This window comes from Scyliorhinus torazame, chromosome 8 (assembly GCF_047496885.1).
Source record: "Scyliorhinus torazame isolate Kashiwa2021f chromosome 8, sScyTor2.1, whole genome shotgun sequence".
NCBI lineage: Eukaryota > Metazoa > Chordata > Chondrichthyes > Carcharhiniformes > Scyliorhinidae > Scyliorhinus > Scyliorhinus torazame.
The window spans coordinates 49,416,637-49,440,802 of record NC_092714.1 but is presented as its reverse complement, the minus strand read 5'-3'; the positions used below and the strand labels follow the sequence as shown (position 1 = coordinate 49,440,802).

Genomic DNA, 24,166 nt, shown 5'->3' with positions numbered 1-24,166 from the left:
CATTTATGTAGCGTCTCCATATTATCAAGATGTCCCAAAGCACACAACAATGCAGTTATTGCAGTTAACACGTGCAAGGTATTGTGGCACATGGATAGTGTCCCAATGACATTTTCTCTCTTAGCTCTGGCAAGATCATACATTGTGCAATAGTCAGCACACTCTAGCCAGTATTAATATCATCTGAAAATATCCCCGATTTACTAATCGGAATCAGGAGAGACCATTGGTTAAGCAGCATATGGAAATGAAAAAAAATGAGAATATTTGAAATCTGTACTTTACAGAAGGTAATAATAATAATAATAATCGCTTATTGTCACAAGTAGGCTTCAATGAAGTTACTGTGAAAAGCCCCTAGTCGCCACATTCCGGCGCCTGTTCGGGGAGGCTGGTACAGGAATTGAACCCGCGCTGCTGGCCTTGTTCTGCATTACAAGTCAGCTGTTTAGCCCCCTGTGCTAAACCAGCCCCTACCAGGTATGTTACTGTTGTGAAGAAATTCAAAGCAGTAAATGTACGAGTCCCTACGAGTGATTTAAAAGCTGTTAGTAAATATACAATATAGATGTGCAAAGCTTCACTATTGACCTAATTCATTCCAAGAATACCAGAGGAGCAGATGTTTCCTTAGAACCCTTCTGTATCGACAAACTATAACATGCATTAATGCTTACATTAGACTTTGGTTTTCTTTACTTCAGGCATCCCTTATCAATAGAAATAAAAATTCCCTCTACAAGCCCCATATAAGAACAAAGTGTCTTTTGTGTAGTTGCAAAAACAGCAAGGGCGGATTGCCTCTGTATAAAAGACTTAGGGGGAATTGAGAGAGGTGTTCAAAATCATGAAGGGTTTTGATCGTTCCTACTTAATTGCGCTGTTTCCAGTTTCAGAAAGGTCATGAACCAGAGGACACAGATTTAGCTTAGCTGTTAAAAGAAAGAGAAGCGATGTGAGAGAAAACAACACAGCAAGTTGCTATACTCGGGAATGCATTGCCTGGAAAGATGGTTGAGTCAGATTCATTAATAACTTTCAAAAGGGAATTGGATAAATACTTGATGAAAATTCTGCAGGGCTATGGGAAAAGTAATTGGATAGTTCTATCAAAGAGCCAACATAAGCATGATCAACTCAATGGCCTCTTTTATTATTCAACAATTCTAAAAAAAAAAAAATCACACTTATAATTTTAACCTAAATAGGACACAAAAGAAAATCTCCCCAGCGTAAAGCGATAAAGAATCTCATTTAAACAGAAACATAGGGCAAAATCATAGGGCAGAATTCTCCCAATCAATCCGTGGTGGGCTTGGTGGAGGGCAGACGTGGTGAATCTGGCAGGAGCCAAAAAGTCAGAAACCCGCCAGTGTAAAATCCCGTTACAATTCGCCCAACGATGGGTGAATGGCGCTTCCTGCTGGCCGGTGGTGCAAACTACATTTGCATCGCATGAATGCTCAATAGAACAGCTGCACCTTCATCCCATCAGGCCGTTCAATCTTACATCACACCAGTGGGAAGTTACATCGGCGTAAAAACCCGATCACTAATGAGGGACACGTACAAGGCGGTTCTCAGTTCACTAGAGACTTTGGGTTGAGTGCTACAACTTTCTGCCATAGTGCTGCACTGCTCAACCCTCTGCCAGGGCAGACCAATTCTTGCCTATCTGTGAACGGATCTTCATGGACACTCCTGTGTTACTGAGTCGGATCAGTACTGTGCCTGGGATTGGGTGACACAGGGCTCACCTTGCCCCTGGTGCAACACAGCATTGTTTATCTGGACAGGACTGTGCTGTGAGCTCACGCAGCAACCACAGCAAAGGTCTGAAGTTTGACTGGGGTGGAGTGTGAGGTGAGGCGTGGAAGTGAAGAATGGGGGGTGTCTGAACGAAGGCGAGGGGGGTAATGTGAAAGGAAGGCTAGGCAGGGAGTTGGGGTGGGGGGGTGGGTGGGGGGGGGGAGGAGTGTGAGATTTATAATGGCATGCAGTGGTGCAAGAAGACAGATGAAGAAGACGAACAATGGAAGGCAGAGAGAAGACCGAGGGAAACGAGGCCCCAATAAGCCCGCATGAAAAGCTCACAAACAAGGGTGGAAGGGATTTGTTAATGGGAGACTCCAGAGCCCGTGGTTTGAGGTCCATGTGGGGCACGGACGCCTCGCAGGCCATGGGCTTGGGGGCAGGGTGGCTGAATTGAGGAACATACTTCCTCGTGAGGCCTTTTCCCTCTGGGTTGCTGGCATCCGGAGATGATCCTCATGAGAAACACCTCTTGAGTAATCCAGTCAACAAACACAAATTGGCTACCTGTGCTCTGCAACACGGCGCCACCACTAATCCGTTGTGTCTTTAGCACAGCACGATTGCTGGAAAGAGCATAAAGAAAATCTGCATCTGCCATTGGCAGAAGACATCACCCACCCACCCAGCAGACGCCTCACCTCAAGAGGGCCAATCAGGACCAAGCTGCCAGAGCTAGCCAATTCTGCCGTGGACCTGTGACACAACACCAACAACACAGCCCAAAATCAGCACCTGGCTGATGATCCCACGTTGGAAATCCCAGGCTTTGACCTCGCGCACAGCTATTGGGTCAAACTGAACAGATTCTGCACTGGAGTCAGACCCTGCTGCAAAAATCTCTTCCACTGGGGACATTGTGACTCACCCCTGTGGCAAAGTGCAAGCCATGGTGCATATAAGGAGGCTGCCAACTGGCTGAAGGGTTTCAAATTTGACATCTCGCTGTTCATCAGTAGTAGAAGTAGGTGGGCTGGAGAGAGTGATATTAATGTGCTGGACTGGTATTTAAATATGGAGCCCAAGACCTTTGAACCCATCAGCTGACCATGGCCAGACGAATCAGCTGCTGGTCTGCCAGGAAGGTCAGAGGGTGCTCTCATTTGTGCATAATTAATGAGGTTCCAAGCGCAGAATCTGGGACGGGGTCCTGCTATTCTGGTTAGCGGGGCAGGCGCCACCAGAACTGCCCGCCACTACACTTGTCGCTGGCAAGGTTAGTATCTGTTGGGCATCCCTAATTATCTTGAACCTATTGACTCTTAACTGCCCTCTGCAAACCAACCACATCAATGTGGGTCTGGAGTCACAGGTAGGGCTGGCCAGGTAAGGACGTCAGATTTCCTTCCCCAAAGGACATTAGTGAACCAGATGGGTTTTTACGACAATGGTTTTCTGGTCACCATGACTGAGACTAACTTTTCAATTCCAGATTATGAATTAAATTCAAATGCCACCAGCTGCCGCGGTGGGATTTTTACCCATGCCCCGAGAGCATTAGCCTGGGTTTCTGGATTACTCGTCCAGTGAAATTACCACTATTCCCCAATCGTAAATGTTTTTCAAAAGAAAGAGTGTTGTAAACAAAGGGTTTAGTTTGGTGAAAATAGCTGATAGCAGCTACTGATATGTCAGCTTTTTCGCAGTATCAGATACTACAACATCAATAAGGAAGTTCTCCTGTTGATTAATTGGTGAACACTAGTGATCACGAAGTCAAATGACCCTTTGGCCCAGTGGTCGCATTTCTGGCTTTGAATCAGAAGGTATTGGGTTTGAACCCCTTTCCGGACAGTCCTGACGGGTTTCAGCTCTGGATTCTGTGTTGATGTTCAGCATGATATTCACGGCTGCATGGATGTATTTGCCCCTCCCCTGCCCCATCCTTATGGGAACCCATAAGCCCACCTGCCGCAGTGAACTAACCACCCAATTAGCTGGTATAAGATTGGTTGCAGCAATGAAAGGAGCACTTACCTTGCGGTCTGTCGGCCTGTGGGCAGTTCACTACTTCAGAGTATTCTCAAAGGGAAAGAAAATCTGGATCTGAAAATAACATAGTCAGCAATAGAGAAGTTGGAATAAAACAAAAGTCTACTAACAACCTATCAACCAAAGCATCATTCAACTAACAACGTGAGATATGGGCAATCACAATCCTATTTCTCATTTGCAAAGAGACACGTGGACGTCAAAACTCTGACACTGGTGAAGGATATGACATTGATAGATGGAACTGCATCACCTGAACCCAAGTGACCCATTGACATCAGCCTGGGCTGTCTTCTGTATTTCAGATGGTCATTACTGATACTTCTTATGATGCTGCAGTGAGACCTGGGATAGTGTCTGAGGCACCTAACTTAGCTAAAGGACACTGCATTACTGCAAAGAAAACTGGTCCTGTTTAATCTTGCAGCCCCAGCGAATATGTCCCTATGAACCATATCAGTATGCTGAGTCATCTAATGTCCAAACCGGGATGGCTGATCTCAGGATGGAATGGCTTTTTGGAATAAAAGAAGTGACCTTTGTTAGAATTCTCCACAAAATACAAATTGAAATACTGCTTACGTGCTCAGTGTTTCAAAGGGTTGAGCAGAGTGGGCTGCTCTTAAATAAAAAAAATCATTTAGAAGCAAAATATTTATTTGTTAATAAATGTGCTAACCTTGTGTATTTAACAGCTACACATTCTCAGTGACACCCACAAACATTCATGGCAGAGGCCCACCCAGTACCGAACTTTCCTTTGTTACAGAATCAGGTAGGTGTGTGTTTCTCTGTTTTTTTCTCCCACAAAGGACCATGAATGTGACTATGGGAACTTGGACAGGGAATTCAGTCTCTCCAGCCCTTCCCACCATTTAGTTACATCATGGCTGATCTGTATCTTAATCCCATCTTGGCGCGAGAATCCTTAATACGTAGCCTAGCAACAATCTCAAACACAATTTTGGAGATCGCAGGGAGAGTGTTCCACTGCTGCTGTGGGTAGAGGTTTTTTTTCTGACATTCTTATTCCTGAATGGTCTACCTGTAATTTTAAGCTCACAATGCCTTTGTTCCACACTTTGGCACAGGTAGAAGTAGTTTCTATCTACCCAATCAATTCCTTTAATCATCTCTGATCCCTCAGGTTTAACGTCCTTTGACCTTTAGGGCGGCACGGTGACACAGTGATTAGCACTGCTGCCTCACAGTGCTAGGGACCCGGGTTCGATTCCGAGCTCGGGTGACTATCTGTGTGGATTTTGCACATTCTCTCAGTGTCTAAGGTGGCATGGTGGCACAGTGGTTAGCACTACTGCCTCACGGCGCTGAGGGCTCAAGTTCGCTCCCGGCCCTGGGTCACTGGCCGTGTGGAGTTTGCACATTCTCCCCCTGTCTGCGGTGGTTCTCACCCCCACAACCCAAAGATGTGCAGGGTAGGTGGATTGGCTATGCTAAATTGTCCCTTAATTGGAAATAAATAATTGGGTACTCCAAATAAATTTTTTTAATTCTCCCTGTGTCTACGTGGGTTTCCTCCAGTGCTCCGGTTCCCTCCCACAGTTCAAAGATCTGCAGGTTCGGTGGATTGGCCATGCTAAATTGCCCCTTAGTGTCCAATGGTTAGGTGGGATTACCGGGATATGGCGGGGTTTGGGCCTAGGTGGGGTGCTCTTTCAGAGGAACCTGATGGGCCGAATGGCCTCCTTCTGCATGGGAGTGATCCCATGACCTTCTACATTTTAGAGAATACAGGCCCAGTCAAATAAAGCTTCTCATTTTTACACTTATAGCCCAGGTATCATCCTGTTGAACCCACCCCTAGGCCCAAATGTTCTTCCTAAGGTGGTGCCCAGAATTGAATGCACACCAGATGGGATGTAAGCAGAGCTCTGTACAGCTGGAACATATCTTCTGCTCCTTTGTATTCTAGCCCTCTTGAGAGAAAGGCCAACATTCCATTAGTTTTTCAAATTATTATTTTTTTGTACCTGTACACTAGCGTTTGCTGATCTCTATACAATATGCTCAAATCCAGTTACACGAGCATACCAAGAAGTATACAGACACACTATGGGGACAGCAGGACGGAGTTTGGGGAAGGAGGAAGGGGGGAATCTCTCGAGGAGCTGGGATAAAATGCAGCCAAACTAAAACCATCTGTAATACTAGAACTTTTCCCTTTCACAATTAAAAATCAACTACAAGTACTTCTTTTAAATGCTTCCCAGCAATGGAACTGTTTTTTAAGTTACCAATTAAATGGAACACTGGCAGAGTATTAAAAAAGATTGCTCTTTAAGTCCGTTTTCCTACTCCAACATATATATCTGTACTTCGTTTTGATGCTTCATACTTCAAACAACATTTTGTATATACTGGGAAAAAAATCAAAAAAAAATTGTATATTCTGTCCTGCAGTGGGTAGCACGGTAGCACAGTGTTTATCACAGTTGCTTCACAGCTCCAGGGTCCCAGGTTTGATTCCTGGCTTGGGTCACTGTCTGTGCGGAGTTTGCATGTTCTCCCTGTGTCTGCGTGTGTTTCCTCCGGGTGCTCCGGTTTCCTCCCTCAGTCCAAAGATGAGCAGGTTAGGTGGATTGGCCAAGATAAAGTGCCCTTAGTGTCCAAACAGGTTAGGTGGGGTTACTGGGTTACGGTGATAGGGGGGAGGCATGGGCTTAAGTGGGGGAGCTCTTTCCAAGGGCTGGTGCAGACTCGATGGGCCAAATTGCCTTCTTCTGCACTGAAATTCTGCAAATTCTGTACTGTAAATTCTGTCAAAACATAGCTAGCATTTGACACTGAGCTGCAAGTATAATCAATTCCCCCCATACCACTCATGAACTGTTCTTGGTAGCTCTTCATTACTTCATCCAAGTGAGCTTTGACAAAGGCCTGAGTTGAGAAATGCAGAGTTCTTGGAAGGTGGCAGGGCTAACAGATATTGCAACGCTAGGGCGGGCGTGATGGGTACAGAAGGATTTATCAGCAGGCTTTGGGTGCATCGCAACAGAATCTGACCCTGTCTCTGGTTTCCACACACTTGGTTTCTGTCAGGTGTGCAAGTTTAAAATTGGATCTGGAACGTAGTATGGAATAATTTACTTTCTCTAAATTTGGTTAACGCTTAGTTTTAAAGTACATAATCCCTGGAATTTTTAGTTAAAAGCTAAAAGTTCCGGTGTGCAAAAAGGCATTTAGTTAGGGAGTATTTAAAATCTTGAAAGAAACATGAGGCAGTTAAGCTTTTTAAAAATAATGATTTTGGATGGTTCCAGACGTGGTTCTTACAAATGATAAAATAAATGGTCTCTTGCTGCAATGTTGTTATAGGGAGGGTTGTAGCACCATTTTGCTCCTTCCTTCCATTCTTGCACTGTGTATTTGCATACTTACTTTTGGATTCCTACCAAGAGGGTGCTGTACGGATGCCAAAACTGCTGTGCAAAAGCAACATTCATCACCAACCTAATGAAGTGACATCCAAATCTGTCCATAGTCAGGAAATATTAGGAGTTAGATTTATGATCAAAAAGAGTGAGACAATTGCTAACTAATTTGAAAATGTGCAGTTGTGCTTATTTTATAAGTGGTATATAGCAAATGGGTCCGATTTTACGACTAAAATGACAGATTGGTATTTCTATTGGGTGCCATTTGGGAATTCTGAACGCCCTTAATTCTAACGAAAGAAATCAAACAAGAAACTTGAGACAGATATGGGTAGAAGTAGGCAGCGGTCTAACAAATCATGCCTTACCTTCATGACTGAGAAGACCTTGGCAATAGCCCTATGGGAAAGCTTGTGATGCCTTTTTTCAGTATTAATCACGCATCCCCACCATCAGGATTTTACAGAGTTGCATTTGCAGGTGACATCTGGTGTCATTTTTAGGTGCCTTCCTTGGCTTTGTTGGAAATCTCCCAATTCCTGTAGTCACGTCTTTGATTCTTGTTCTGTGAATGCCACCACATATAGTGTTGGGAATATTACAAAAATAACTTGGGCATATTGTCAAAGGGAACAGCAGCTTTAAAATCAGAGCAGCAACAGGAAGTAGGTGGACTGGAGCAGTATTGAGGGGGTACTCTTAGAGTGACATTTAGGGTGGGAGGGACAAAGCCCAAAACCAGAACCTGGGAGGAAAGAGGAAAGCTCAAGAACAGGCTTTGCTGGAGGGGGGAAAGGAAATGAAAATCAGCCAACTTATTATGGGTCAGCTTTGTTAAATATCTATCTCGATATTTCTGTGAACATGGAGGATTGTTGGAGGGAGAAAATGTCTGGGAATTAGGCAAGTGCAGTAATGGAGCCAGCCTCAGTGAACTGGAGGAAGGGGGATGGGGTTTATAGGGAGAAATTACCTGGAATGGAAGAGAGTTGGAGGGAAGATTATATTTGCAAAGAAGGCTAGCAATTTACTTGTGTAAAATTGCAGAAGCAGCTCCAATTTCTACGCCTTGTAACAGTGAGTATTTGTAAAGTTTTAAGTGGTGATAACTGACCAATCTGTAATGTTTCACTGTTTATTATGCTTTCATGATGGGAAGCTAGATCAAGGTCTTATTTCCATATCTTGATTATAAAGTAGCAATAATGGTTAAAAACTGCATTTTCAAATCAGTACTCTGATTAATATTCTTGGAGTGACGTGCTCATACTTCTCAGTACGTTCCAAGATCTTCCCCTTTTGAAATATTTCTAGTTTGTAAGATTTTTTTTTAAAATGTAAAAGTTTCATTTTCTAATGCTCCTTCTTTATTTTCCACGTTTATTTCCCTTCTCCCCCACCTCCCAACCCTGTAGCGGACCCCAGCGTAAGTGAATATGTACCAGGTGAGTGCTGCAAGCTCCAGTCAGGACATATTTCTCTGATGAAAAAGTGTGGAAGATGAATATTAATAGCATTAAAATCTGCCAAGGTTGGGCTCAGCTGAATGGTGAAGCCAAGCATACAATGAAATATACGACATGCATGATTTTAGTTTAATATGAGGTGGGTTAACTCATGCTGAACATTTAATACTTAGGAGCCCACTAAGAGAGCTTTTTGGTCTGTGTTGCAGGTTATTTTTATAATTCAACAATATTTACACATCACACTCAATGCAGTGATGGTTTGTACAGAATCAGTCACTCGTGCCTCTTTTACTCAACTATCGGTTTGTTATCGGTCAGCGATCAACTTAAACATAATAATACTGTCCCCTTTGACATTACTTAGATAAATTTGGGATTTTGGTATATTGGGGGAAAAGAATTGTGGTATTTAAAGGGATATCATCTTCATGAAAATGTGATGTACAATCCTTTTTTGTTTTGTCATTAATGGTCCAGTTCTTTATTTTGTTCAGCATTTCATTGTGATGATGTGAAGCATACAATGGAAATTGGATTAGTGGTTTACAACAACTGACTAAATCAATAGATTTTTCTTAATTATGCGATTTCTATCATTTTTAATCTGTGTTCAGTTTCCACATTTCTCTTTCTGTTTTCCATGGAAACAGAGATCCAGAAGCTTTGCCCATCATGTAATTTACAAATGGGCTGCTATTCCCTGCAATCAAAGCGAATGATTCATGATTCTTTTGAGAGCACAGTTCCCATTGAGTTATTAGATTTTTTTGGGGAGTAGCCTCTGCAAATGCACTTTTGTTTTCCGCAAAAATGGAAAATCAGCACACATGACATTTTCTCGGCAAACTACAACTTTTATTTTATGGAATCAATGTCCCTTTGTTAGTTTTTCAAATTAATAAGTGAATTTGTCCATTAGGTGTCCAATTAGTGAATTTGTCTAGCGCTCAATACTTGGTTCACCCCCAGAAAGAGGTTTAGGCCTGTCGCTTCAATCCAATTATCTTGACCACATGAGTTCTCAGCTAGATGACCAGGTGTTGTTTTCTGGGGTGACAACTTTCTATTGCAGAAGGGGTAGAAAAGGGGACACAAAGAAAACCGTGGATCAAAAGAGATTAACATTTCTATGTTTATACTCCCCGGCCAGCAATCATGAAATAGCATTGACAGTACCTATAGAAATAGCTGTTAGAAAGCCAACAGGTTTTTTTTTGATGCAGACAAATAACATGGAAACATATACCTGGTCTGTTTATTGTTGAAGTGTTTGTGCAAAATGAACCAACGGCTGTAATAAGTAGCATGGTACTTGTGTGGCATGGGTAACACAGTGGTTTGCACAGCTGCTTCACAGCGCCAGGGTCTCAGGTACGATTCCCGCTTGGGTCATTGTCTATGTGGAGTCTGCACGTTCTCCCCGTGTCTGCGTGGGTTTCCTCCGGGTGCTCCGAAAGAATTGCTGTTAGGTAATTTGGACATTCTGAATTCTCCCTCAGTTCCGGACAGGCGCTGGAATGGGGCGACTAGGGGATTTTCACAGTAACTTCACTGCGGTGTTAACAGTAAGCCTACTTGTGACAATAATAAAGATTATTATTATAAGTGGTATCATAGTGACCATGTTATGAACTAGTCCATTGTAGCACTGGAAGAGAACAGGACACCCTTTATTCTTACTTCCTGCTCTTTACTTAACAGGGAAAGATGCCATCTGGACTCAATACTCCTTCAAATTTGATTCGTACTCAGAATGTCAAGGCAAGCGGTTTGTCAAACGAACCCGGTACAGGAAATTTGTTGGCATCATTCTGTGTAACTCACTGAGATATAAGATTTATCTCAGTAATTCCCTCTCAGGTATGATTTTTTTTTTTTAAAAAAAGGTATTGTAACTGCAACAAGAGCTTGCCCTCATAGCGTGCTTTTAACAAAATAAAGCTGTCCAAGATGCTTCACAGGAGCATACCAAAACAAAATTTGACATGAAGCCACATAAGGATATGGTAGAGAAGATGTTGAGCAGAGTTTTTCCAAGGAAGAGAGAAAGATAAAGCGATGGAGAAGTTAAGGAATGGAATTTCTGAGCTCAAGACCTTTGCAGTTGAAGACATGGTCAAGAATGATGGAACAAATAAAAAAGTCAAACTTGGAGGGTTTTGGGCTAGAGGAAATTACTGAGCTAGGGAGAGGCGAGGCCATGGAGGGAAATAAAGATGAGAATTTTAAAATCAAAGCATTGATTAACCTGAAGCCAATGTGGATCCACGAACAAATGGAAAAAGGATTGTGCTGCTAAATTAAGATTGTTTGGGTATACTCCGTTCTAAAATATTTTTCGCAGTAATCCATCACCATATTGGAAGCTGCAAGAAATTTCTAATGTTGGCATGTTAAATTTGCAGGTAATGAGATTGACATGATTGAATCGTGTCACCAACCGCATCAGTGTTCCCCTTGTTATATCAAAGCTGCCCAAGGCAATATTGCCCCTTTAATAAAAGCTATAGAAAATCCAGGGCGGAGTTTTCTTTCAGTAAAGATTTCCTGAAGCACCTTCTTGGTTATGAAGTTGAAAATGCATCTGTTACTCGACTAAAATCTTAAGTACTGATCTGCTGGCCAGAGATCAACTCTGATTGAGAACATAATGATTGCGGAAAAAATGGGAAATAGTTATTTTTTAAAAACCGTAGAAGAGCAGAATAAAAACAGAAAATAAGATCCAAAGTCCTAAAAATTGAGTTCTTCATTAAAAAAAAACGAACTCATTATGTTGATCGTATAATTAACATTGACAGAATGTGAAACACAATCTGGTGTTCGTTAGTGGCTATGGAGATGGAGACAAACAAGTTACTTGCAACAGTTGATGAGTACTTTTGGGAAATCAACAGGAAATAAAGTTTGAAAACGCTATGGATGTGGCGAGTTTTAAAAAGTAATACAGAAGAAAAATGAAAATCTTTTTAAGATTAGTGCAGAGGATACAGAAAGCAATTAACCCTCATGAGGGGTAAAACAGAGGTACAGTAAAACTAACACCACCGTTGAATTGATTCTTCTAATCATTGTTTAGATTCCAGGGATAGACAGACTGCCTCTGAAATTTACAAGATATGTAGGGGTCGGCGAAGAATGCATTTGAAGAATAAAATGCAAAGGAAACATTTGGTTGAGATTTTCCATTCCCAAGGATTTGAAGATGAGGGTTAATTGAAATTCAAAAAAGAAACATGAAGCAAGCAGTTATTGATAAGGTCATTAAAAATATTCAAGAATATCTTAGTTTTTCTGTCCTCCAAACCTACGCTGGGTGGCTCCAGTAAGGGGTACGGTTTTGCCGCCATTAGAGAAATTTCAACCAAATCTATGATGTTGGTATGGTGGTAGGTGGAAAAGATCGCACTCCTGAGTGAACAGATGGGAAATGTGGAAAGTAGGAGGCCATCGTTAATCTGCTGGCAAAGTCTAAGGGAACAGTGGTGGGCGGGCATAAACAGGCTGAGGCTAGCAAGATTAGTTCCTAGTGGGCGCAATCAAAAAGTAGGTCAACAAAATAGAAGGATGGAGCAATTGCTGCTCATAAAGGTTTCTCTGAGAAATTTGATAATTAATTTATGCTGTGGGTGCCAGCTGCACAGCTGACATTTATAGTAAGTGCTCACTTATCATTGACTCAAAAGTGATGGTGGTGTAGTGGGAAGCATAACTGCCTGCCAAGCAGTTGACCCAGGTTTGATTCCCGGCCAGCGCAGTGATGATGTCTTGGTTGGCACGATGGCTCATTAGGTTAGCACTGTTGCTTCACAGGGACCCGGGTTTGATTCCCGACTTGGGTCACTGTGCAAAGTCTGCACGTTCTCCCCGTGTCAGCGTGGGTTTCCTCCGAGTGCTCTGGTTTCCTCCCAGTCCAAAGATCTGCAGGTTAGGTGGATTGGTCACATTAATTGCCCCGTAGTGTCCAAATGTTAGGTAGAGTTGCTGGGTTACGGGTTAGGGCGGAGGTGTGGGCTTAGGTAGGGTGGTCTTTCAGGGGCCGGTGTAAACCCGATGGGCCGAATGGCCTCCTTCTGCACTGTAAATTCTATGAAAACATTGTTTCACTTTAATAAAAAACAGAAAATGCTGGACGTTTCAGGTCTAGCAGCATCTGTGGAGAGAAATAGATTTCAAGTCCGTACGACTTCTTCAGAGCTGAAAAGGGCTGGAAATGTGATTATACAGATGGAGGGTGGTGGTGAAGGTGCCGAAGGTCAAAGACAGGTGGGAGCTCAGGAGATTTGACAAATAAATCATGGACAGGAGAGAAAGGGAATGTTATTGGTTGTGTTAAAGATAAAGGAGGTGCTAATAATGGCGTAAAGGTAAAGTAGCTGAATGTGTTAATAGCAGAATAAGGGTCAACATTGTGAAAGTAAAACAAGTTACAGGTGGCTCTGTGAGTGGGGAGCTTGAAGGAAAAAATGAAAATGGAAGGGAGTTCATGGTTTGACTTTGTTGAACTCAACGTTAAGTCCAAATGGCTGTAAAGTGCCTAATTGGAAGATGAGGTTCTGTTCCTCCAGTTTGCGTTAGACTTCACTGCAACACTGCAGCAGGTTAAGGACTAAAATGTAGGCATGCCAGCAGAATTGAAATTGCAAGTGACAGGAAGGTCAGGATCATGCTTTAGGACTGAGTGAAGGTGTTCCATAAAGTGATCACCCAGTTATCATTTAGTCTCCCCAATGTAGAGAAGGTGCCTTGAGAGCATCAAAAACAGCAGACTAAATTGATGGAAGTGCAACTAAAATGCTGCTTCACCTGCAAGGTGTAATTGGGGCCTGGTGAAGAGGGACGAGGTAAAGGGTTAGGTTTCACACCTTCAGCGATTATGTGGGGAGGTGCCATGCGAAGGGATTGTTTGTGTCAGGGCTGATGGAGAAGTGGACCGGAGTGTCACAGAGGTAACGATCCCTACGGACTATCTTGTGCTGGGGTCTGCGATCATTGACGGTGAGGATGTTTGTGGAGCTTCCTCCTCTGATTAGTTATTTATTTGTCCACCACCTTTCACATCTGGATTTCAATGTTTTGATCTGACCCATTGGTAATGGGATCACTTCATTATATCTACAGCATACTTTTTCCGCTGTTTAGCATGCGCATATTACGATCCATCCCCGCCTGCATACTCCCCAAACCCTTGCTCAGCTCCTCCAACCCAATTGGTGCCACCAAACCAGCCACCTCTTGCTCCTCCACCCTCGGGAATCTCAGCCGGTCTAGGAATCGTCTCGTCCCCTCTCCCCCCGCTGGGGGCTGGGATCTGTACAGCTCTTCATAGAAGGCCTTAAATACCTCGTTTATTTTCGGCGCACTCCGAACCGTGGCACCCCTTCCATCTTTGACTCCCACTATTTCCCTCGCTGCCATCCTCTTACGGAGCTGGTGTGCCAGCATCCGACTAGCCTTGTCCCCATACTCGTAGGTCGCCCCCTGCGCTTTCCTCCACTGTGCCTCCGCCTTCCCTGTGGTCAACAGGTCAAACTCCGTCTGGAGCCTTCGTCTTTCCCCAAGTAATCTTTCCTCCGGGGCCTCTGCATATCTCCTGTCCACTCTCAAAATCTCCCCCACTAACCTCTCCCTTTCCATGCCCTCTGCCTTCTCCCTATGGGCCCTAATGGAGATTAGCTCTCCCCTGATCACTGCCTTCAACGCATCCCATACCACCCCCACCCGCACCTTCCCGTTGTCGTTGGCCTCCAAGTACCTTTCGATACACCCCCTCACCTTCCCACACACCACCTCGTCCGCCAGCAGTCCCACATCCAGCCGCCATAGCGGGCGTTGGTCCCTCTCCTCTCCCAGCTCCAGTTCCACCCAGTGCGAGGCATGGTCCGAAAGGGCTATGGCCAAATACTCCGTCCCCTCCACCGTCGGGATGAGCGCCCTGCCCAGAACAAAAAAATCTATCCGGGAGTAGGCTTTGTGTACATGGGAGAAGAAAGAAAATTCCCTGGCCTGCGGCCTTGCAAACCGCCATGGGTCCACCCCCCCATCTGATCCATAAACCCCCTAAGTACCTTGGCCGCCGCCGGCCTCTTTCCAGTCCTTGATTTGGAGCGGTCCAGTGCTGGATCCAACACTGTATTGAAGTCCCCTCCCATTATCAGGCCTCCTATCTCCAGGTCTGGAATGCACCCCAACATGCGCTTCATGAATCCTGCATCATCCCAGTTCGGGGCGTATACGTTTACCAAAACCACCCACGTCCCTTGCAGCCTACCGCTCACCATTACATATCGCCCTCCATTGTCCACTACAATAGTCTTGGCCTCAAATGAAACCCGCTTTCCCACCAATATTGCCACCCCTCTATTCTTCACGTCCAGTCCCGAGTGGAATACCTGTCCTACCCATCCCTTTCTTAGCCTGACCTGGTCCGCCACCTTCAGGTGTGTCTCTTGGAGCATGACCACGTCCGCCTTCAGTCCCTTTAAGTGCGCGAACACTCGAGCCCTCTTCACCGGCCCATTCAGGCCCCTCACGTTCCACGTTATCAGCCGGATTGGAGGGGCTCTCACACCCCCCACCCCAGCAACTGACTAGCCATCTCCTTTTCTGGGCCAATCCCGTGTCCACACCTCCCTCACCCTCCAGTCCCCCAGACGGGGGACCCCCGCCCCGACCACCTCTTCTGTGTCCCATTCCCTTTCGGCCAGTGCAGCAGCAACCCTTTCTCCCCGCCCCCTCCCAACCCCGCTAGACCCCTGTCTAGTTTTTTTGCTCCCCCCACGTCACTCCCATAAGTCAGTTGACACCGGCTTCCCCCGCCGTCCCATTGACCTCCCCGTGTGGGAGTCCCCCAATCTATCTGCGTTCCTTCGTTCCCCTTCCCGCCTTTCTTCCCGCGCGCAGGAAAAACCCTGCGCTTTCCACAGCCCACTCCCCCCCCTCTGGTGCAGCTCCTGTAGCGGCCTTGTCTCTCTCCCCCAGACCATGTAACATTTCCTGCGCGTGGTTGACCCCCTATATACACCAACCATCACACATCAAACCTCAAACATCCCCCCCACCCTCACAAACCCTCAGTTAGAGTCCAACTTTTCGGTTTGAATAAAGGTCCACGCCTCTTCAGGCGTTTCGAAGTAATAGTGTTGGCTCTTGTATGTGACCCACAGTCGCGCTGGCTACAGCATTCCGAATTTCACTCCTTTTCGGTGCAACACCGCTTTGGCCCGATTGAAACCCACTCTCCGCTTTGCAACCTCCGTGCTCCAGTCCGGGTATATTCGGATCTCTGCATTGTCCCACTTACTGCTTCGCTCCTTCTTGGCCCATTTCAGGACCCTCTCTCTGTCCGTGAACCGGTGAAACCTCACCACCATCGCCCTTGGCGGCTCATTTGCCTGGGGCTTCCTCGCCAGCACCCGGTGTGCCCCGTCCAACTCCAGCGGCCTCGAAGGGGCCTCATTGCCCATCATCGCCCCGAGCATCGTGCTCGTGTATGCCCCGGCATCGGCCCCCTCCAATCCTACAGGGAGACCCAGGATCCGCAGGTTCTTTCTCCTCGACCTGTTCTCCAGGTCTTCGAGTCTTCCCACCCACCTCTTGTGTAGCGCCTCATGCTGCTCCACTCTCACCGCCAGGCCCAAGAGCTCGTCCTCGTTCTGACTCTTTTCTCTACCTCCTGGATCTTAACCTCGTGGGCCTTCTGGGTGATCCCGAGTCCTTCAATTGCCGAAAGCATAGGCGCCAGCATCTCCTTGCGCATCTCCTCGAAGCAGCGCTTGATGAACTCCTGCAGCTCCCCTTTGCCTCTGGCCGCCACCATTTTGTTTTCTTTCCCTCGCTTCTCCCGCTGCTCCAGTGCCGATTTTTTGGCCGTTACAGTCCTGGTCCCTTTCATAGAAGTTGGAGGGGGACCTCTCTCTTCCCTTTCCCACGGGTTGGCGTCAAAAAAAGTTCCGTTGGGGCTCCTCTAGCGAGCCCGAAAGTCCGTGGTAGCGGGAGCTGCCGAATCGTGCGGCTTAGCTCCGCATAGCCGCAACCGGAAGTCCCATAGGCAAATCTTTAACTCACTGTCTGTCTGGTCTGTCCCCAGTCAAATCTTTAACTGAACTGTTTGGAAAGAAACTGCTAGTCTGTCTACAGACAGATCTAACTCATTGTATTGAGAGTAGCTGCTTGTCTGGACACATCCCAATCTAAAACTAAAGTTGTTTAAACTGCTTCAGCCTGTGGCTCCTCCCATTGACTAAGCACAATGTCTCTAATTACCGACTCCCCAGGGAACCCTCTTAATATAAACAAAAGTCCATTATGCTTCAATTGCACCTCCATCTCCAAAAAGCCTAGCTGTCTTTCAAACTAGGATTTTTTAAAAACGTGACTCCAGCAGTCAAACACTATACCAGGCTTTTAACCCTTACTGCGCCAAATATATATAATATATCTTAAATTCATTCCTACATTCTGCACATGCATAGCCTTGTGTTGCAGCTTGACCAGGTTGGCATCACACTTTTAGGTACACCCTCATCGAGCCAGCGTTGGCTCCTGGATTCATAATGATAGCATGAAGTGTTTTCTGGGCTGAAGTTACAGATTATGGCAGAATATAATTCTGCTGCTGATGACCACCCACGATATCTCATGAATGTCCATTTGTGAATTTCTACCTGTTCTGAATCTTTTTGGATTTTAGATTTGTTTATTGTCACATGTACCGAGGTGCAGTGAAAAGTATATTTCTGTGTGCAGCTCAAGCAGATCCTTTAGTACATGAAAAGAAAATATGTAATAGGGCAACACAAGGTACATTATGTAAATACATAGACACCGGCATCGGGTGAAGCATACAGGATGGTAGTATTAATCAGATCAGTCCATAGGAAGGTCGTTTAGGAGTCTGGTAACAGCGGGGAAGAAGCTGTTTTGGATCTGTTTGTGCCTGTTCTCAGACTTTTGTATCTCCTGCCCAATAGAAGAAGTTGGAAGAGTGAGTAAGCCAGGTGGGAGGGGTCTTTGATTATGCTACCCACATTCCCAAGGCAGCAGGAGGTATAGATAGAGTCAATGGATGGGAGGCGGGTTTGTTTGATGGACTGGGCGGTGTTCACGACTCTGTAGTTTCTTGTGGTCTTGGGCTGAGCAGTTGTCATACCAGGCTGTGATGCAGCCAGTTAGGATGCTTTCTGTGGTGCACCTGTAAAGGCTGGTAAGAGTCAATGTGGACATGCTGAATTTCCTTAGTTTCCTGAGGAAGTATAGGCACTATTGTGCTTTCTTGGTCGTATTGTCAATGGGGGTGGATCAGGACAGATATTTGGTGATGTGCACACCTAGGAATTTGAAGAGATTGCTGTCATTACACCACTCCACTAGGTTCTCTGTCTCCCTCCTGCATTCTGACTCATCGTTGTTCGAGATCCGACCTACTACGGTCGTGTCGTCAGCAACTTGTAGCAAACGCAGTCGTGTTGTGTATAGGGAGTATAGTAGGGGGCTAAGTACGCAGCCTTGCGGGGCCCCGATATTGATGACTATCGTGGAGGAGTTGTTGTTGTTTATTCTTACTGATTGTGGGAATCTCTCAATCAGTACAATGGTAATGCCACACAACTCTATGGAGGGCATCCTCAGTGTGAAGACGGGACTTCACCTTCATAAGGATTATGCAGTGGTCACTGTCATGGGCTGAGTAATCTCCTTGAACCATATGGAGGGATTGTGGCCCATGGGTGATTTATCACAGCCTGGGATGGCAACTGCTTGGCTCATGACCGCAAGAAACTAGAGAGAATCGACAACACCGCCCAGTCCATCACACAAACCTGCCTCCCATCCATTGACTCTATCTACACCTCCCGCTGCCTTGGTAATGTGGGCAGCATAATCAAAGACTCTTCATACCCGGCTTACTCACTCTTCCAACTTCTTTCATCAAGCAGGAGATACAAAAGTCTGAGAACACGCACGGATTCAAAAACAGGTTCTTCTCTGCTGTTACCAGACTCCTAAACGACCCTCTTATGGACTGATCTGATCTTTTCACACATCTCTACTGAGTAGTACTACACGCCTTTGTGCTTCACCCAATGCCTGTGTCTGTGTATTTACATTGTGTATTTTATGTTTTCCCTATTAAGTATTTTCTTTTCATGTACGGAATGATCTGTTTGAGCTGCACGCAGAATACTATTCACTGTACATCGGTACACATGACAATAAACCGATCCAATCCAATCTTACTGACAATCCATGCCTGCATGAATGTGAGAGAGAAAAGCTGCAGCAGGGATATTGGACACTTGATCTGAATGTAGTGTTGCCATTATTTTTGGTGATTTCAATGTGCTGTGCAGCAAAACGTTAGGAGGCCATGTTGGAAGTACACAAATAACTAGTAATATTCACATCCGATATTTATCAGTACGATAGGGTTACCCCTCTTAAATCTATGCAAATATCCAACCGAATGGTCCACTGAGTACACCTGTTAAGGATTGTTCCTGTAAATGACTTAATAACACAAGAGTGGCATCTATTTTCAGATTATCATCAAACTACTTTGCTTGGGAGGTTGTTCTCAAACAAGCAGTTAAAAATTATGGCATAAGTCACTTTCCTATTTGGATATTTGCTTGAAAAAGGCTTTGCGATGCGTGGGGCTGGATGTCACACGCAACACTATAAACTCAGAGAAGTACTAACCATGGCAATTAAATTCCTCCGGCTGAAGTACATGGAAACAAAAAATCTGGCACATTCATTCTGTTTCCATTAAATTTATTGGCAGGTTCATCTCAATTCAGTTCCCCAACCCAACAGTAATCAGTTCAAAAATTATTCTAATGCCACCATCCAGCTGAGTAGCTGAACATAATGACTGGGAAGTGTACTATGGGCCCACAGCAGTGGAGAGCTTGAGGTTTATGGAGTACATTTCACTTTCCACATTAAAATACTGATCAGGTCACATTATTCAATTGTTCAAATTCAGAATGAAGGGTATAAATAATGAACTCTGAATGTTTAAAATGTATGTTTATCCCTTATGCTTGAATGAAATTCATGGCAATTTAATTTTCCATTAACTATCTTATAAATTGTGAATCCAATATCCAATTACTGTAAGCATGCAAGTCACTGTAATTTTCACACAATTCAAATCCTTTACTAACAGATTATCCACTGAAACAACAATTATCAACAATTGTGAGAATCAGTGCATGAGAAAATCTTAATGATGATTGTTACTGAACCTCTTCTTTAGGAATTTTCTACAACATAGGAGATTTATCTGGATATGGGGAGGATCACTGTCAGTTTGTGGACTCATTCCTGGATGGTAGAACAGGAGAACAGCTCCTTCCTGAACAACTGCCAATCAGACAAGGCAAGTTAAATCTCCATAATTATAGTCGCCTGATCTTGTTTTCTGCTGGTCCTATATTATGCAATATACAAGTAAGTGATTACCTAGTAGAGATGAAAGCATTGCACTAGTCTTTACTGGGTTATATCAGTCAGATTGAACCCAGTAACACAATCTCCCTTAAAGCTACATTTGTTCTGTGTGATGCTACAACTTCTGCTAAGAGCCACAGAATGTGATTCAAACCTATGTTCACCTTCTCCCAACGTTACTATTTCAAAAATTAAAATTGTATTCTGCGTAAAAACTCTACAGTTCATTGTCTTCGGAATGCATCAATCTCAATGCTGTTCTGAATAATGTTCACAAGGAGAAATTGTAATCTTTGACATGACCTTTGGTAGTTGGTAGTTTATAAGGAGGCTACAGATATTATTGAAAATGTTGGCTTCTTCTTTTCTTTCGTCCCCACTCTATTCCCTTTGTTCAATCTATAAAAGCTGCTTTCAGGATCTCTGGAATTTATGGGTGGCACGGTAGCACAGTGGTTAGCACCGTTACTTCACAGCTCCAGGGTCCCAGGTTCGATTCCCGACTTGGTTCACTGTCTGTGCAGAGTCTGCACGTTCTCCCCATGCCTGCGTGGGTTTCCTCCGGGTGCTCCGGTTTCCTCCCACAAGTGCCAAAGGATGTGCTTGTTAGGTGAATTGAACATTCTGAATTCTCCCTCGGTGTACGCTGGAATGTAGCGACTCGGGGTTTTTCACAGTAACTTCATTACAGTGTTAATGTAAGCCTACTTGTGACACTAATAAAGATTATCTTTAGGGCTTAAAACCTGGAAGCTCAACAAGCCTTTGTCGAACCAGAAAAAAAATGCTTTTAGTCCTAGAGAAACCTTCATTTAGTACAATCCAGACTGAAGGAAAAGTCTAGACTGCAACCACTGTATTTCACGTTTGTCTTTACTGTGGTTTCCCTGTGTCGGCCAGCCAAATACTCCTTGGTGTTTGTGCTGGAGCTATTACAAATTGTTGACATCACCTGGGTAACCCAGTATGGAGGGAAATCAGATTTGATAATGTCCAGGATAGTGCTAAATTGGACATTCAAAACATCAGTTTATAAACAAAATGTTTGCCACACTGTTGAAGGGGAAGAAGTGTACATTCAAAAAGCAAGCATTATTCTAATATTTGTATATTACGGATTGTCTAAATTACTAATTGCCCAGAGTCAGGGAGAAAATGATAATGTTTAATTTATAAGCACCAATACTATCAAGTTGCTTTAAGTAAGGCTGTTTTCTTGTAACTTCTAGGTTTTTACCGAAGTGTTCGCCAGGAGCCGGTTATGTTTGGTACAATAGGTGGACGAACACATATCAATTACGTCCATTGGTACGAATGCGGTATAGCCATACCTGGACAATGGTGAATCCAAAAACTACCATACAAGAAACCAAGAAGCAGCAGCAAAAACCAAAGGAACTGATCTATAATATTCCATCAATATTGTTCCTTATATTCAATGTAAGATTCAAATAGACCATGTAATGTACAGAATGTTATTTTTTAAGAAGCCATATAGATATCTTTATATAATGTGGCACAGGGTGAATTTCATCCATTCCAAGGCACATAATTGTAATTATTCCACAACCTAAGTGGCTTTCGATCAACGTGATCACCAAACTGGGCAGTAAATAGCGATATTAACAAAGCGATTCAGCAATCTTCTGACCAGCTCTCACTTATTCATGTCATCAGACCTTTTTTTTTTTAAAAAGTGCTGCTTTGAGAAGCAGTAGTGGCCATTTGAAAATTGATGTAAACATCTAAATATACAAAAAATAAATTAATGCTCACAACTCATCAAATGTGCTGTAAATAAATGATAGCACTGCCCAGGATTTTGTAATCTTCTAACAAGTTTGTCTTTGGACATGGCCCTGGTCAAAAAGTCCTATAAAATGTGTTTTATTTATCAAAACAAACATCCTAATTTTTTTGAAAACAACAGGTTTTGATATTGGGAAGCTGGCTCCCTATGCCCTAAGTTCTGAATATAATAGTTTAAATGTTATTTATCAGGAATGTATTTAAAAACACAGAACATAAATTGTAACTTCTATTCACAGGGTTTTTTTATTTAGATTTGCTGAACAAATGAGCTTCAGCAACAGAATGGAGAAGCTTCTCTTATTGGGTACCCTTAGCAGCCTGTAATATTACAAATTGTACCCAAAATAATATTGTGTAGAGTAACTACTTCATATGCTTTGATTTTGTTCCAAAGTGTACTTAAGGCAGGGAGGTACCCATGGATACAAATCTCTTGGTTCTGCTTGTAAGCTGATCATACATTACTTTATTCAGTACAGAACAAAACTAAATATTTACAGCCAAGATATTTTAACACATTCAAAATTTGTAAAACATCAATTTCTTTTTGGTTAGTGCATGTAAATATCCATGTTATGGTGAGCAACCAGACTATACATCTACAAATACCCTACAAACAGCCATCAACAATAGTACCCACATAAGAGATGGTCAACTAACAAACATCCACACGTTTGCCTACGGGCGATTTATTCAGTATTTCTGGAGATTTTCTTGCCTCAGTCATACCACAAATGAATAGAAGTTAAATAATACTAATATACACAGTTTCCCCTGAGCGATGTTGCTAATAAGAGTTCAGTTCTACATACATGGTTAGTTAATATTTTGATAGCAGCTTTGCTGGAGCAATTTTTGATAAGTTTCGCATTCACAAGGCTCCCTTCTCTGCACATGTTTGCACAGAGACAATCAGCCACCGAGTATCTGTGCATGCCCAGATTTCCATACACCAAATTGGAGACGTAACCCACCAGTCTCAGCACAAGCAGAGATGCTAGTCTGCCAAATGGCTGTATACCGGGATTAAAATGCTTACCGCGCACTTCCTTGTCATATGTCCATGTGCACACAAAGATGTTTGGTTACCAAAGTATGTATATAGATGCTCATCCGACAAGAGGCTAAACTGCGCATGATAGACAAGGCAGAATACAAAAATTTCACCACGGAAACACATAATCAACAAATCTCTGTTCATAATGATAGAGGAACAAAACATCACCTGCCTGTGCCAGCATACGCGTAGCCGAACATTGGCCATGCCTACGTACAGAAGCTGGACTTACATATCTAAGCTTCTGCAGAAACACTCAGCTATCAAACAATTATCCAGGTCCATACAGAAATCCCATAATAACTCAGTGAGCATCATCCAGAAATGGATGTCCTCAACTATCCTGTTGTCATGTCCTCAGATAAGAACACTCAAAGCATCATTCTTTGGTATTCAGTTGCCAATTTCTGCTAACACCAGAGTTGCTGAAAACACCGAGGCTGAAATAGGCAATCAAATCTCCACCCACACAAGAGGTGCTCAGCTACCAAACGTTCGCAGACATTTAGCTTTGATGGTCTTGCAATTTATTCAGTATTTGTAGAGGTTATTGCCTCATTCTTACCACAAATGGATATTATAGATTACGTAATACATACTAATGTATACAATCTTCTCTCCCATGTGACATTGTTATTAATGAGTTTAGTTCTGAAAACATGGCTGCAAGTTAGTATTTAGATTGTCAGCAGCTTTACTTGAGCAGAGTTTTTGATAAATTTTGCAAGGTTGCCTATAGCAGTCATTTATGCTGTCATACTCTTGAGAATAAAGACATAATTAAAATAAAATTTAATGCGAACCTTTATTATCTTGTTTGTTCTGGGGTCATCAACATTCACAATTCAATCTTAATGTAACTGATTGGCAATAGACCACAAAACCTTTCCTCTTTGAAGACTCTTCTTAAAACCTACCTCGTTAACTAAATCCTGAGTGGCTCCTTACGTGATTGTGTCAAATTTGTTTTGATAACACCTTGGCATGAAATGCAAGTCATTGTATATCGTTGTAACACTAACATCCCCCCACACACATCTATTTACATATATATCACATACAAAATTAACATTTGCTGGTAAATCTTCTGGACTTTGCGCACGGCAAGTTAAATAATCTCTATTCTGCATGTTGCCATTTGTCGTCTCAGCTGCTTCGCTCTCTTTCATCTT

At 43.6% G+C, this 24,166-nt stretch overlaps 1 protein-coding gene across 18 annotated transcripts in view; it reads left to right on the top strand.

Moving 5' to 3' along the window:
* LOC140427828 (uncharacterized) overlaps window positions 1–23,785 on the top strand; it is a 507,915-nt gene extending 484,130 nt beyond the window's left edge. For all 18 annotated transcript variants that reach the window (XM_072513572.1, XM_072513555.1, XM_072513571.1 and 15 more), the window contains 5 exons: window positions 4,500–4,579; window positions 8,615–8,644; window positions 10,370–10,528; window positions 19,932–20,054; window positions 21,355–23,785. In XM_072513572.1, the coding sequence (XP_072369673.1) occupies window positions 4,500–4,579; window positions 8,615–8,644; window positions 10,370–10,528; window positions 19,932–20,054; window positions 21,355–21,470 (508 nt within the window). In that variant the 3' untranslated portion in view covers window positions 21,471–23,785. The remainder of the gene's footprint in view (window positions 1–4,499; window positions 4,580–8,614; window positions 8,645–10,369; window positions 10,529–19,931; window positions 20,055–21,354) is intronic.
* Window positions 23,786–24,166: the final 381 nt, after the last annotated feature.